Source organism: Rana temporaria, chromosome 3 (genome assembly GCF_905171775.1).
Source record: "Rana temporaria chromosome 3, aRanTem1.1, whole genome shotgun sequence".
In the NCBI taxonomy this organism is placed as follows: Eukaryota; Metazoa; Chordata; class Amphibia; order Anura; family Ranidae; genus Rana; species Rana temporaria.
The window spans coordinates 57423004-57437711 of NC_053491.1; the positions used below are offsets into that span (position 1 = coordinate 57423004).

Sequence of the window (14708 nt, forward strand, 5' to 3'; positions counted from 1 at the left end):
TATATATAGTTGGAAAAGGAAAAAATGTGTATAACTCCATAATTATACTTTCATAAACACACAATAAAAATGGGAGAGAGATTTCATCCAGATTTTATTTAACCACTTGCTTACTGGGCACATATACCCCCCTCCTGCCCAGGTGAAATTTTAGCTTCCGGCACTGCGTCGCTTTAACTGACAAGTGCGGGGTCATGCGACGTGGTTGCCAAACAAAATTGGCGTCCTTTTTTTCCCCACAAATAGAGCTTTCTTTTGGTGGTATTTGATCACCTCTGCGGTTTTTATTTTTTGCGCTATAAACAAAAAAAGCAACAATTTTGAAAAAAAAATATCAATATTTTTTACTTGTTGCTATAATAAATAGCCCAATTTAAAAAAAAATCTCAGTTTAGGTCGATACGTATTCTTCTACATATTTTTGGTAAAAAAAAAAAAAAAAAAACGCAATAAGCGCTTACAAAATATGGGACAGAATTATTATTTTTTTTTTTTACTAGTAATGGCGGCGATCTGCGATTTTTTATTGGGACTGCGACCTTATGGCGGATACATCGGACACTTTTGACACATTTTTGGCGCCAGTCACATTTACACAGCGATCAGTGCTATAAATATGCACTAATTACTGTATAAATGTGACTGGCATTGAATGGGTTAACACTATGGGGCGAGGAAGGGGTTAAATGTGTACCTGTATTGTGTTCTAACTGTGGGGGGAGGTGACCGATCTATGTCCCTATGTACAAGGGACACAGATCGTTCTCCTCTCTCCCCTGACAGGACGTGGAGCTCTGTGTTTACACACAGAGCTCCACGTCCCTGCTCTGTCATTACCGATCGCGGGTACCTGGCTCGCTCGCGCGCCCCCCAGTGGCCGGAGGAATCCAGGATGTCATATGACGTACTGTTGGATTTTCAGAGCCACAATGAAGCCGTCATTTTACAATGGCCCGGGGCTCAGGTGGTTAAAGTCACATTACAAGATAAAAAGGCCACTTATGATTACAGATAATTCATATATATATGATACAGACGCATGATTATAGTATAACTGCATCCAAAGACTGATGCAAGGTGCCTATCTGTAAAAAAAAAAAAAAAAAATTGGTATATATATATATATATATATATATATATATATATATATATATATATATATATATATATATATATATATATATATATATATATATATATATATATATATATATATATATATATACACACACACACCAAAGTAGTCCAGTGTTGTTAACCAGTTCCGGGCGGCACAGCTGCACGAAACAAAGTACCTGTCCCAGCGGTGATCAGATTAGTTACAGTAACAGGAGGGGATGCAATCTCCCCTCCTGGATCCCTTTCGATTCCAGAGAGCATCCTACTGTGAGTACACCAACACTACACTGACACCAGGACACATAGGCACATATTTCACCCCCTGATCACCCCTCCAGTTAAACCCTTCACTCCCTGTCACAGCATCACCAAGGTACAGTGGTCAGATTTTTTTTGAATATGCCGCTAGTTAGTGTCAGTTAGCGGCAGCGGCAGTCTTATAAAAGTTCAGGGTCCTGCCACATATTCCCTAATAAAGTTTTATTCCCCTGATCACCCCCCAGTTAACCCTTTCACTCCATGTCACAGTGTCATTAGTATAGTGCACAGATCTTTTTTCTGATCACTGTATAAGTGTCACGGGTGACATCAGTTAGTAGGAACAAAAAATTGTCTCTGGACAGCCGCACTCTGAACAAATTGTAGCCTTTATTAAAAAAAAAGGACAGCACTACAAGTCACAGCAAAATAAAGTAAAACCCGACTGCTGTCCTTTTTTTTTGTTCAGAGTGCGGCTGTCCAGAGACAATTTTTTGTTCCTGCTTTGCTAAGTGCATTGCCTGCACCTGAGTTGTCTGCAGCGGAGGAAATTCATCTACCAAAGTAGTCCAGTGTTGTTAACCAGTTCCGAGCGGCACAGCTGCACGAAACAAAGTACCTGTCCCAGCGGTGATCAGATTAGTTACAGTAACAGGAAGGGATGCAATCTCCCCTCCTCGATCCCCTTTCGATTCCAGAGAGCATCCAACTGTGAGTACACCAACACTACACTGACTCCAGGACTAGGGTGACCACATTTCCATACAGCCATTCAGGGACAACCCCCCAGCAAGCAGCGGTCGGTGACATCACAAGGAGGCAGTGCCGCCATATGACGTGGCCGAGAGGCCCCGCCCCTTACCTATTTAAGCATTTGTTTCATGTATGGAAGCCCAACATTGCAGCTGCAGGCAGCCACTTAGATTCACAGAGTGTAATTGTTCTTGCGATGTTGGGCTAAGATACATGAAACAAATACTGTTTATATCTAAGGCACTAAAGTTGTATATAAAACCCTGTACACCACAAAAGAAATACAAATGACACAAGGGATCTGGGGTAAAAACTGCACATACACTGACCTACCCGACTACTACACTGACCTACTGTACCTGATCCCTACACTGACCTACCTGACCACTACACTGACCTTCCTAATCCCTACACTGACCCAATTGATTGCTGCATTGAAATACCTGACCACTATACTAAACTGATTCCTACACTGACATACCTGATCATTACACTGACCTACCCGATTCCTACCCCGTCCATTGGGGGAGCATGTCAGATCCTCAGCTCTAAGGGACTAATGCTGGGACCTGTAGTCCTTCATTAGGAGGATGAGGTCAGTGGCAGACTGGCAGTGCTGGGGGCATGGGTTAAGTGGCAGTGCTTGGGAAGAGATGGGATCACTAACTCTCACTTGCTGTCACCTGTTAGTGTCCACTTGGGAGGGGAGAGGGGCTTGGTGAGAGAAGGGGTGCGAGAGAGAGAGAGAAGGGGTGCGAGAGAGAGAGAGAGTACCTGGTGCCTCCTCTCTCCCCTGACAGGACGTGGAGCTCTGTGTTTACACACAGAGCTCCACGTCCCTGCTCTGTGACAGCGTGTCACTGACTGAGAGGTACATGAGAGACTGAGGACTTTCACAGACTTATGCCCATTCCCCTTTATATTACCCCCCCTTCCCCTTTATATTACCCCCTTCCCCTTTTCCTTGCTTTGGCAATGCTAACATGTATTTGGTCCTGCCAATAAAGCTTATTTGAATTGAATTGAGAGAGAGAGAGAGAGAGAGCGAAGGGGTGCGAGAGAGAGAGAGAGAGAGAGAGAAGGGGTGCGAGAGAGAGAGAGAGAGAGAAGGGGTGCGAGAGAGAGAGAGAAGGGGTGGGGGAGAGAGAGAGAGAGAGAAGGGGTGGGAGAGAGAGAGAGAGAGAGAGAAGGGGTGGGAGAGAGAGAGAGAGAGAGAGAGAGAAGGGGTGGGAGAGAGAGAGAGAGAGGATCCCGGAGGATGAGGAACACTTCCTGCTACATTGCACCAAGTACTCATCAGTGAGGGACACTCACTTCCAGAGACTCTCCGCTCTCATCCCGGACTTCAACTCTGCAGAAGAGAAGAGGAAACTCCAAATTCTACTGGGAGAAGAGGAGCCAATGGTGAAGATAGCCGCCCAATATGTGACAGCGTGTCACAGACTGAGAGGGACATGAAAAACCTGAGGACTTTCACAGACTTATGTCCATTCCCCTTTATATTACCCCCCTTCCCCTTTATATTACCCCTCCCCCTTTTCCTTGCTTTGGCAATGCTAACATGTATTTGGTCCTGCCAATAAAGCTTATTTGAATTGAATTGAATTGAGAGAGAAGGGGTGGGAGAGAGAGAGAGAGAGAGAGAGGGGTGGGAGAGAGAGAGAGAGGGGTGGGAGAGAGAGAGAAGGGGTGGGAGAGAGAGAGAGAGAAGGGGTGGGAGAGAGAGAGAGAAGGGGTGGGAAAGGGAGAGAGAGAGAGAGAGAGAGAGAGAGAGAAGGGGTGGGAAAGGGAGAGAGAGAAGGGGTGGGAAAGGGAGAGAGAGAAGGGGTGGGAAAGGGAGAGAGAGAAGGGGTGGGGGAGAGAAGGGGTGTGGGAGAGAGAGAGAGAGAAGGGGTGTGAGAGAGAGAGAGAAGGGGTGGGAGAGAGAGAAGGGGTGAGGGAGAGAGAGAGAGAGAGAGAGAAGGGGTGAGGGAGAGAGAGAGAGAGAGAGAGAGAGAAGGGGTGAGGGAGAGAGAGAGAAGGGGTGAGGGAGAGAGAGAGAGAAGGGGCGGGAGAGAGAGAGAGAAGGGGTGTGAGAGAGAGAGAAGGGGTGTGAGAGAGAGAGAAGGGGTGTGAGAGAGAGAGAAGGGGCGGGAGAGAGAGAGAAGGGGCGGGAGAGAGAGAGAGAAGGGGTGTGAGAGAGAGAGAGAAGGGGTGTGAGAGAAAGGGCGAGAGAGAGAAGGGGCGGGAGAGAGAGAGAGGAGGGGTGGGAGAGAGAGAGAAGGGGTGAGAGAGAGAGAGAGAAGGAGTGGGAGAGAGAGAGAGAGGGGTGGATGAGAGAGAGAGAGAGAGAGGGGGATGGAAGAGAGAGAGGGGGGTGGAAGAGAGAGGGGGGGGTAGATGAGAGAAAGAGGGGGATGGGAGAGAGAGAGGGGGGGTGGTGAGTGAAATTGACCCCCTAATCTGGCCTGCAGTCCTTCCTGTACCCCCTGTCCCAGCCCCTGTCTGTGGGTAGGTGTGTGTGATGCACCTACCTCCAGACCATCCTTGTCCTCTGTCAGCCTATGTTTCTTCTTGCTGACAGGCACAGCTGGAGCAGACGTTGGGGGAAGGTGTGCAGGCTCAGGTCAGGTCTTCTCTCACTCCCTCTCGCTCTGTTCCTTCCAGTCAGCCTCCTGCTTCTCCCCGAGGGCCCCCACTCTCTGTTCTTCTCAGATGCTGCTGCTGCTGCTCTCCCTCTCAGATCAGAAGCTGTGTCCCTCTCTGGTATGTCAAGGGGAAGCCTCGGAGCTCAGCTGCTTTAGGTCCCAGGAGAAAGACAGAGCAGAAGCGCGGAGGTCGGAGGAGGAAGTGAAATCCTCCCGCGCTTTCAGTTCTAAACACAGAGGGGGTGCACTGCAGCCGTGATGTCACTGGTTGCTACACGCCAAGCGGCTCTAGTCTAGCAACCAGTGAGCAGAATGAAAGTCAGGTGGAGGTGGTTCTGCAATCTGCATGCCGGAGACAGCGATACCGTGGCTCAGACTCCGCCACTGAAATTATCATGACTTTACCCAGTGCTTCATTCCGGGACACTGTATTGTCCCGCAATGAAGGCATCCGGGAACAGGGACACAGATGCCAATTAAGGGACCGTCCCGGGCAATCCGGGACACGTGGGCACCCTAACCAGGACACATAGGCACATATTTCACCCCCTGATCACCCCTCCAGTTAAACCCTTCACTCCCTGTCACAGCATCACCAAGGTACAGTGGTCAGATTTTTTTTGAATATGCCGCTAGTTAGTGTCAGTTAGCGGCAGCCATGGGCGTAGGAACCGGGGGGGGACGCATCCCCCCCAGGAAATAATGCGGGGGGGGGGGGGGAAGGTATGATAAAATCCCCCCCAGGTTAGGAGGACTTGGAGCCCTCCTGATCAGAGGCGTACTAACTTAGGGACGGACCGCACCAGGTGCCACACATTGGAGGGGTGTCAGGCGCTCCCCAATCCTCCCCTGTATGAAGCAGTGAGAGCAGGCTTGGTAGTGCAGCGGCGATGTGATATGCTGAGAGCGCAAAGAGAGCTCAGGCAGACTGACACACTACTGTGCACCTCACTCTCTGTTAAATTCTAACAGCTCACTGTACAGCTCCCCCCCTCTACAGGAATGGAAGAGTCTGCATCAGCTCTGCCTCCTCCCTCCCCTCTGTGTCCTCCATGCTCCGTGCAGCCCGTGCTCAGCTGTATCTGAAAGGAACGTGTGGGCGGGAACACTTAAACAAGTAGCTGACAGCTAAAGAGCCACCGACTGAACTAGAGTGAGACATGATCATCCTGGGAACATAAAGTGAGTTATCAGCACTGTAACTGTGTCCAGACTCTGCCCTCTCCCAAATCCTTCACTCCCCCCTCTTTCCTCTGTTGTTCTCTAGCAGAGCCTGTCCTTAACTCTATGCTGATAGGCAGCCACATCATGTTCCTTTTAGCCAGGCTTTTCACTAGCATGATCATAGACATTGCATGTGATTCGCCCTGCATTTCTGTGCATATCACATGCGATGTCTGTGCGATGCGAATTCAGCCATACAAACTGTATGGCTGAAATCGCATTTGCACCAAAACCTTTTTTTGGTCTGCGCTGGAATCGGATTGGATGGGTTCTCACTGTGATCTGCCAACCGATCTGGGGGTGTCATTAATTTATATTGACACCCGTAGCAGTTTGCAAAGGACAGCGTGAATGGCCGACAAGCAACATGCAATGCAGGAATCGCACTGATTCCTGCATCGCATATATATGAACCAGCACTCAAGTGGGATCACACTGATGCACTGCGGTTCAGTTGCAGTGCCGGTGTATACACAGTTTTCCTGCATTTACTTCAATTTTCACTACAGTCCCACAGACTTCTATTGGGTTACACATTTTTGCAACATTTTCTGAAAGCGCACTAAATGTTCTCTTTACTGCGTCTTTGGTGAGCTTTCAGAAAACACAGTAAAATTACACAAGCTAATAGAAGTCTGTGGCACTGCAGCTAAAAATGGGGATAAAATGCAGAAAAACTGTGTATACCCCAACACTGCAACAAACTCCAGGACACACGTGTGAACCCAAAGATGTCAGGGTATTGTAAAGCGGTCCAGAGGTGCAGAGTGCTGTGTAATGTAAACGGGTCCAGAGGTGCAGAGTGCTGTGTAATGTAAGGGGGTCCGGAAGGTGCAGGGTGCTGTGTAATGTAAAGGGGTCCAGGAGGTGCAGGGTACTGTGTAATGTAAAGGGGTCCAGAGGTGCAGAGTGCTGTGTAATGTAAAGGGGTCCAGAGGTGCAGAGTGCTGTGTAATGTAAAGGGGTCCAGAGGTGCAGAGTGCTGTGTAATGTAAAGGGGTCCAGAGGTGCAGGGTGCTGTGTAATGTAAAGGGGCCCAGATGGTTTAGTAATGTAAATGGGTCCAGAGGGTTTAGTAATGTAAAGGACTCCAGAGTTGCAGGGTGCTGTGTAATATAAATGGGTCCAGGAGGTGCAGGGTGCTGTGTAATGTAAGGGGGTCCAGGAGGTGCAGGGTGCTGTGTAACGTAAAGGGGTCCAGAGGTGCAGAGTGCTGTGTAATGTAAAGGGGTCCAGAGGTGCAGGGTGCTGTGTAATGTAAAGGGGTCCAGGAGGTGCAGGGTGCTGTGTAATGTAAGGGGGTCCAGGAGGTGCAGAGTGCTGTGTAACGTAAAGGGGTACAGAGGTGCAGAGTGCTGTGTAATGTAAAGGGGTCCAGAGGTGCAGGGTGCTGTGTAATGTAAAGGGGTCCAGGAGGTGCAGGGTGCTGTGTAATGTAAGGGGGTCCAGGAGGTGCAGGGTGCTGTGTAATGTAAAGGGGTGCAGAGTGCTGTGTAATGTAAAGGGGTCCAGAGGTGCAGGGTGCTGTGTAATGTAAAGGGGTCCAGAGGTGCAGGGTGCTGTGTAATGTAAAGGGGTCCAGAGGTGCAGGGTGCTGTGTAATGGAAAGGGGTCCAGGAGGTGCAGGGGGTTTTGTAATGGAAAGGGGTCCAGAGGTGCTGGGTGCTGTCTAATGTAAAGGGGTCCAGAGGGTTTAGTCATGTAAATGGGTCCAGAGGGTTTAATAATGTATAGGGGTCCAAAGGTGCAGGGGCTGTGTAATGTAAAGGGGTCCAGTTGTGGAGAGGGGTTACACGGTAGTGACAGAGACTGAAGGGTGCAGAGGTATGCAGGGGGCACAGTGGGGTGTTTTTACATTTTAAAGTTGGGGGGAGTGCCAGATATAGGCGTCGCCCCGGTTGCCAAATGCTCTAGGTACGCTCCTGCTGCTGATTACGCTGAAAAATGTTGGCGCATTCAGCTTCCGAACACCTACTTCAAAATAACATACACGTTATAAACAACTCCCAGTTTACTGAATAAGAATATACCTGGCGAGTAAAAATGCTGTCCCCCCCCAGATTTGTAAGGGTTCCTACACCCATGTGTGCATGTAGTAGTGTGGGCGCACAACCTGGGCGCTTGCCCGTGGGTCCGGCTGACTCAATGTTCGCCGGCCACCCACAATCACAGTAAAGAAAGGCAAAACGGGGATCTGCCTTTGTAAACAAGAGGACAATACTCTGATCTGCTGTTCCTAGTGATCAGGAACAGCGATCTCTGTGTTGTCCCAGTAAGCCCATCCTCCCCACACAGTTAGAACACACCCAGGGAACACAGTTAACCCCTCAATCGCCCCCTAGTGCTAACCCCTTCCCTGCCAGTGTAATTTTTACATTGATCAGTGCATTTTTGTATAGCACTGATTAATGTAATAATGTCACTAGTCCCCAAAAAGTGTAATTTGGGGTCAGATTTGTCCGCTGCAATGTCGCAGTCCCGCTAAAAATCACAGATCACCGCCATTAAATAAAAGTCCATAAATTGACCAAAAATATGTAGAAAAATACATATTGGCCTAAACTGATGAATAAATATTTTTTTTTTCAAAATTGTCATTTCTTTTTTTATTATAGCGCAAAAAATAAAAACTGCAGAGGTGATCAACTACCACTAAAAGAAAGCTCTATTTTTAGGGGGGGGGGGGGGGGGGGGGGAACACATACATTATGTTTGGGTATAGCATCGCACAACCACGCAATTTTCAGTTAAAGTGACACAGTGCCGTATTGCAAAAAACGGCCTGGTCATTAAGGGGGGAAATCTTTCAGGGGCTGATGTGGTTAATTTGTTAGTCATAGATGTAAACTCCATCTACATCTAATACTAGTCCATCTAACACACCCCCCTCCACTGATTGGGAATGGTGCAGTCCAAGGGTAATCTTTGGTAATCTACAATATAATAAAATTATGTTTTTTGAGGCTTTAGTTATGCTTTAACCCTCTCACTGCAGAGGGGACCCCACTGCATGGGGAATGTCCCCCCCCCCTGAAGTTTAGCTTTAAAGTAGAATTCCAAGCGACCGCCTAACTAGTCTTAAAAATGTCCCGTCCCCCAAAGCCTAAGCCCACTAACCTCTAAAAAAGATTTTTATACTTACCTATGATCAACCCTCTCCATCCAGTCATGTGATCCCCTATGATGTCATCCAATGCCAGCTGCAGGGGAGAGGAGAGAGCGCCTAACAATGGCTGGTAAAGCCTGGAGGGGTGACCTCACCCATAGGCTTTCTCAGGCCCATCCATTGTCATTGCTCCCTCCTCTCTCCTGCAGCCACCGCTGGCTGACATAGGGAGTCAGATCACATGACTGAACTGGGGTGGGCTGAAAATAGGCAAGTATATACAACATTCTTACAGGGGTTAGTCAGCACAGGTGTTAGGAGGGGAAAGGGAGCATTTTTGGGACTAGTTGGGGTTTGCCTGAAATTCTACTGTAATGCAAAGTGTCTGAGTGTGCCCGTCAGTGCAGCAACCAGTCACCATCAATTTTGTCCAGGTCTGATTTCTGCAGAGTGATGACACCCAAGAATCAGCCTGCTGTGATGAATAGGGCTGATGAAGGCTCATTTTTATGTCTATAGGACATTTATGGAGGTTGATAATAATTTTTGGACAAATGTCAGAAAGGGGGAAAAATCAATGTAATTACAGAGAGAATATGATGAATGTCTAGTAATGATGTTACAGCTAGAGCACATGGAAAAGATGATGTACTAACCATGCCTTTTTTTTACAGGTTGTGGCTGCCACCCACCATGCCAGTAACCAACTGGTGGCAGTGAAGATGGTCAGCAAAAAGCTTCTAATTAAGGACGACCCGGCTTCCGTCCTGATCGAGAGGAAGGTCCTGGAGATGGTTGAGTGCAGCATTTACTGTACTCACCTCTATGGCGCCTTTCAGACAGACGTAAGTGTATTTTCTGGAAAATATAATATATAGTAGCAAAAACATTGCTTCATGACATCTGCATGTCGGCTTTGGAAGCTGAACTCCAGACAGGCAGGGAAGTTACAGATGTGACACATGTATAGTATATCTCACCTGTCAAATGATTGTCTTGTGATCAAGGTAACCCTGCCAGACAACATTGCCAGGTCCGGGACCTCACTGGTAGTCACATAAAGGCTGATCACCTGCCCTGCCCCCTACACTGATAACTGTCACGCTGTATTAGGCAATGCTATACAATGCAAACTGGCCTGGAGTTCACATAGAATTGCATAAGTCAGATGTAGGGGAAGACACCAGAAACATGTTACCAAAGGATGTGATAGATAGATAGATAGATAGATAGATAGATAGATAGATAGATAGATAGATAGATAGATAGATAGATGTCATGCAGTGTTTTTGGTAGAGAATTATAATCAGATTTATTTTTTGACCTTCTAATTGAATTCATTCACTGACCTGTCTGTATTTCCTTCCCCAGAATTACTTATTCTTTGTAATCGAATACCTGAGCGGAGGAGAGCTGAGGAAGATGATAACCAACAAACAAACAGTTTCCATCACCAACATCAGACACATGGCAGTGGAGCTGCTTTGCGGTTTGCAGTTCCTACATTCCAAAGGAGTCGTGCACAGGTAAGTATCTTTATCAAACTGCAATAACGCTTGCCCCTTCACCCTTCTCCATCCAATGATTGTGGGTGCCCTTCTGCTGCCCGTTCTCAGTGAATGGTTGAGCGCAGATTGAATCACTTTTTAATGTTTCACTTGCATAGTAAAAAAAAAGTGTCAATTTGGCCAGATTTGATTGGATTTTCCACCAGGACTGATTGATCAGTTCTGAAGAAAATAATTGTTTATTGATCATATAGTAGAAGTCCAATCAGAACCTGTATATAACAAGCAATTATCAACCAACCAGATTAGAATTAAATTAAAGAGAACCTGTATACAAGGGAAAATTTCATTTCAAAATGGCATTTTCCAGTCTCAGCTGACACTGGAGGAAGCCTCTGACTCCCTAAAGCAGTGCTAGATCCATGACTGGCAAATTCCTGTGTGACCCTGAGGCGGTGTGGTCTGCCCTGGAGGTGTTGTACAATGACATCCTTCAGGAAGGTTCAACTGGGTCAGGTTTAATTAATGATGATGACAGGTTTTCTTTAACCAGTTAAGCCCCGGACCAATATGCAGCCTAAAGACCCAAGGTGTTTTTACAGTTCGGGACTGCGTCGCTTTAACAGACAATTGCGCGGTCGTGCGACGTGGCTCCCAAACAAAATTGGCGTCCTTTTTCCCCCCACAAATAGAGCTTTCTTTTGGTGGTATTTGATCACATCTGCGGTTTTTAGTTTTTGCGCTATAAACAAAAATAGAGCGACAATTTTGAAAAAAATGCAATATTTTTAACTTTTTGCTGTAATAAATATCCCCCAAAAACATATATAAAAACATTTTTTTTCCTCAGTTTAGGCCGATACGTATTCTTCTACCTATTTTTAGTAAAAAAAATCGCAATAAGCGTTTATCGATTGGTTTGCGCAAAATTTATAGTGTTTACAAAATAGGGGATAGTTTTATTGCATTTTTATTAATTTTTTTTTTTTTTACTACTAATGGCGGCGATCAGCAATTTTTTTCGTGACTGCGACATTATGGCGGACACTTCGGACAATTTTGACACATTTTTGGGACCATTGTCATTTTCACAGCAAAAAATGCATTTAAATTGCATTCTTTATTGTGAAAATGACAGTTGCAGTTCCCGATCGGACCCCCCACCCGCTAATAGGCGAGGACGTACGTGTACGCCCATGTGCCTGTACGTGCCATATTGTGGACGTATATGTACATGCGGGGGTCGGGAACTGGTTAAGGTGCTTCTAAGTGATGCTCCTGTTTTCCAGCCTTATTTGTTGCTCTGATCCTAATCTCTCTGATTTTCTTACAGGTCCATGAATCTAAATCATATGACAGAATGGCAGATTATTTCTCTCTGGGAATAATTCTCTTTGAAGTGGCCTTCAAATATCACCCATTCTACGTTGGCGAGGACAATGACAAGGTGAAGAAATCCATACTCCAGGATGAGCCATGTTATCCAGAAGAGGCCAACCCTAATCTCCTGGACTTACTGGCAAAGGTAAGTAGTGACATAGTTCCAGTGGGACAAGAAAAGTAGACATTTAGGCCAAGCCAATGAGTCAGTGTTCTTTGCAGTTTACTCTTCACTTGCATGAGTACTCTGAGCGCAGTGGAGCCCCATTCATCCTAATTATTGTAAAAAAAAAAAAGAGCTAGGAGGTGGAGGAAACCTGTCACATGACCTTGAAATGTCATGTGACAATACTCCCCTCCTATGAACAAGAATTCTTGGCAGCATTATGCAAAGAACACACCGCAGACTCCACATAGCAGTCAGCATTTTATTAATAGGATGTAAATTGCCAGCAATGTGTAGAGTATTTGCTGCGATGTGCGGAGAATGGACACCACAGATCTTTAGAAATAGACCTCTTAGCAGTTTTATGCCATTACAATTGTAGGGGAAACCTCATGGGTTTCAGTAACATTTTGACTGTTGAAGCCAGATTGAAAAATAGATTCTCTAATTGGCTAGGACAGTGAATACAATTTATATGGTCTGAAGTGGGTGGGACCTTATCTATCTAAAGTTTCTTTGAAGTCAAATCTTGATTAACCACTTAAGCCCCGGACCTTTAGGCAGCTAAATGCCCAGGCCAGGTTTTGCGATTCGGCACTGCGTCGCTTTAACAATTGCGCGGTCGTGCGACGTGGCTCCCAAACAAAATTGGCGTCCTTTTTTCCCCACAAATAGAGCTTTCTTTTGGTGGTATTTGATCACCTGCGGTTTTTATTTTTTGCGCTATAAACAAAAATAAAGCGACAATTTTGATAAAAATGCAATATTTTTTACTTTTTGCTATAATAAATATCCCCCAAAAACATATGCGTTTACAAAAATAGGGGATAGTTTTATTGCATTTTTTTTTTTTTTTTTTTTTTACTACTAATGGTGGCGATCAGCGATTTTTTTCGTGACTGCGACATTATGGCGGACACTTCGGAAAATTTTGACATTTTTGGGACCATTGTCATTTTCACAGCAAAAAATGCATTTAAATTGCATTGTTTATTTTGAAAATGACAGTTTGGGAGTTAAACACAGGGGGCGCTGAAGGAGTTATGCTTCTCCTAGTGTGTTTACAACTGATGGGGGGTGTGGCTGTAGGTCTGACGTCATCGATTGTGTCTCCCTATAAAAGGGATGACACGATCGATGCAGCCGCCACAGTGAAGCACGGGGAAGCCGTGTTTACATACGGCTCTCCCCGTTCTTCAGCTCCGGGGAGCGTTCGCGAGTGGGCGGCTAGAAACGGATAGCCGCGCCCTCATCCCGGATCGCTCCCACGGAAGAACCGACCGCCGCATGTAGCGGGGGGTCCCCGATGGGACCCCCGACCCGCGGAAAGGCAGGGACGTACATGTACGCCCATATGCCTATACGTGCCATTCTGTGGACGTACATATACATGCGGCGGTCATTAAGCGGTTAAAATGCGGAATAGTTGCTTGTGACTTCCCGTGTCCGTTTGAGGAAAAGGATGAGATAGCAATCTTCATAGCTGGAGGTGTAAATGAACACAATATGACTTCTAACAACATTTGCATCAACTATATCTGCTTAATCAGAAATAAATGTTTGATAAATAAAATGGCTATTCCATTTACCAGATCACTGTCATCTTATGTTTCTCTATTTTCTTTCCCCCCACTGCTCCTGCGCAAAGACCCGAAGACCCGCAAAAAGGATGTTGCCAACATAAAAGACCACCCATTCTTCAATGGAATAAATTGGGAAGAGCTCCAAGTGAAGAAGCCTCCTCCCCCATTTCATATACATAAGAAGGTAAGTAGAAATGAAAGCACTGTGTGTGTGCGGTCCACCCGGCCTGGCACTGTACACACCAAATAAATGATGTTTGTAAGACGGAGTATCATTGTGCTTGACAAGAAACCATCAAGACCAAAACTTATACAAGGATATGAATATTCTGTCTTCATTTATTACAACTGTGCAGCTTTTTTATTCAAATCTTAGTTTATTTGGAGCAGCTTGAATCTGACTCATCAGATTGAAGGTTTGGGGGAAAGAGTTACATATCACTTAGCTATGGGGCTCTCACTGCTGTTATGTACTCAGGAGCTGGGAGACAGCGTGTGAAACTGTGATCCTGAGAGGATAGCAACAGGCAGACCTCATATGAGCTCTCAGCCCAACTCTCAATCTGAAGACTCAGGAGGAGTGAGTAAAGTGAAATAAGGGGACAGATATAAACCCTTTAGAAGTAAGGTTGCACAATTCTAATAGTGAAAATTCATATCCTTGTTAATGCACAATGGTGACTAGTATCGGACATCTCACAATCATATGGACTTGGATGACCCATACAGGGGGAAATGCCCCCCTGAGGTCATAGAGGCATTTCTTTGAATTATTAGTCAATCTAACTGTTCTCTCTTTCTTTTTCAGAATCCCGAAACCATACAAAAAAATTAAATGGAGCTGGAAGAAATCACAGACCAAACAAAGTCTGTTAAAGCCAAGGATCAGGAAAAGTTTGTCGGCTTTTCTTTTGTCAGCGACAAATGGAGAACCTTGTAGAAAGGAAATGAAAGACCTCATAAACCAAGAAGATATTTTATCTA

At 46.0% G+C, this 14708-nt stretch overlaps 1 protein-coding gene across 1 annotated transcript; it reads left to right on the forward strand.

Moving 5' to 3' along the window:
* The first annotated feature begins 9740 nt into the window (after window positions 1-9740).
* LOC120930291 (protein kinase C delta type-like) lies at window positions 9741-10802 on the forward strand. The gene is made up of 2 exons (XM_040341511.1): window positions 9741-9932; window positions 10459-10802. Exons 1-2 carry the CDS (start codon window positions 9810-9812, stop codon window positions 10615-10617), a joined length of 282 nt encoding a protein of 93 aa, XP_040197445.1. The 5' UTR covers window positions 9741-9809; the 3' UTR covers window positions 10618-10802.
* The last annotated feature ends 3906 nt before the right edge of the window (window positions 10803-14708 follow it).

Coding starts and splice junctions, on each gene's coding strand:
- LOC120930291 (XM_040341511.1), top strand. CDS start 9,810: ATGGTCAGCAAAAAGCTTCTAATTAAGGACGACCCGGCTTCCGTCCTG. Junction 9,933..10,458: donor ATGGCGCCTTTCAGACAGAC/GTAAGTGTATTT, acceptor TTCCTTCCCCAG/AATTACTTATTCTTTGTAAT.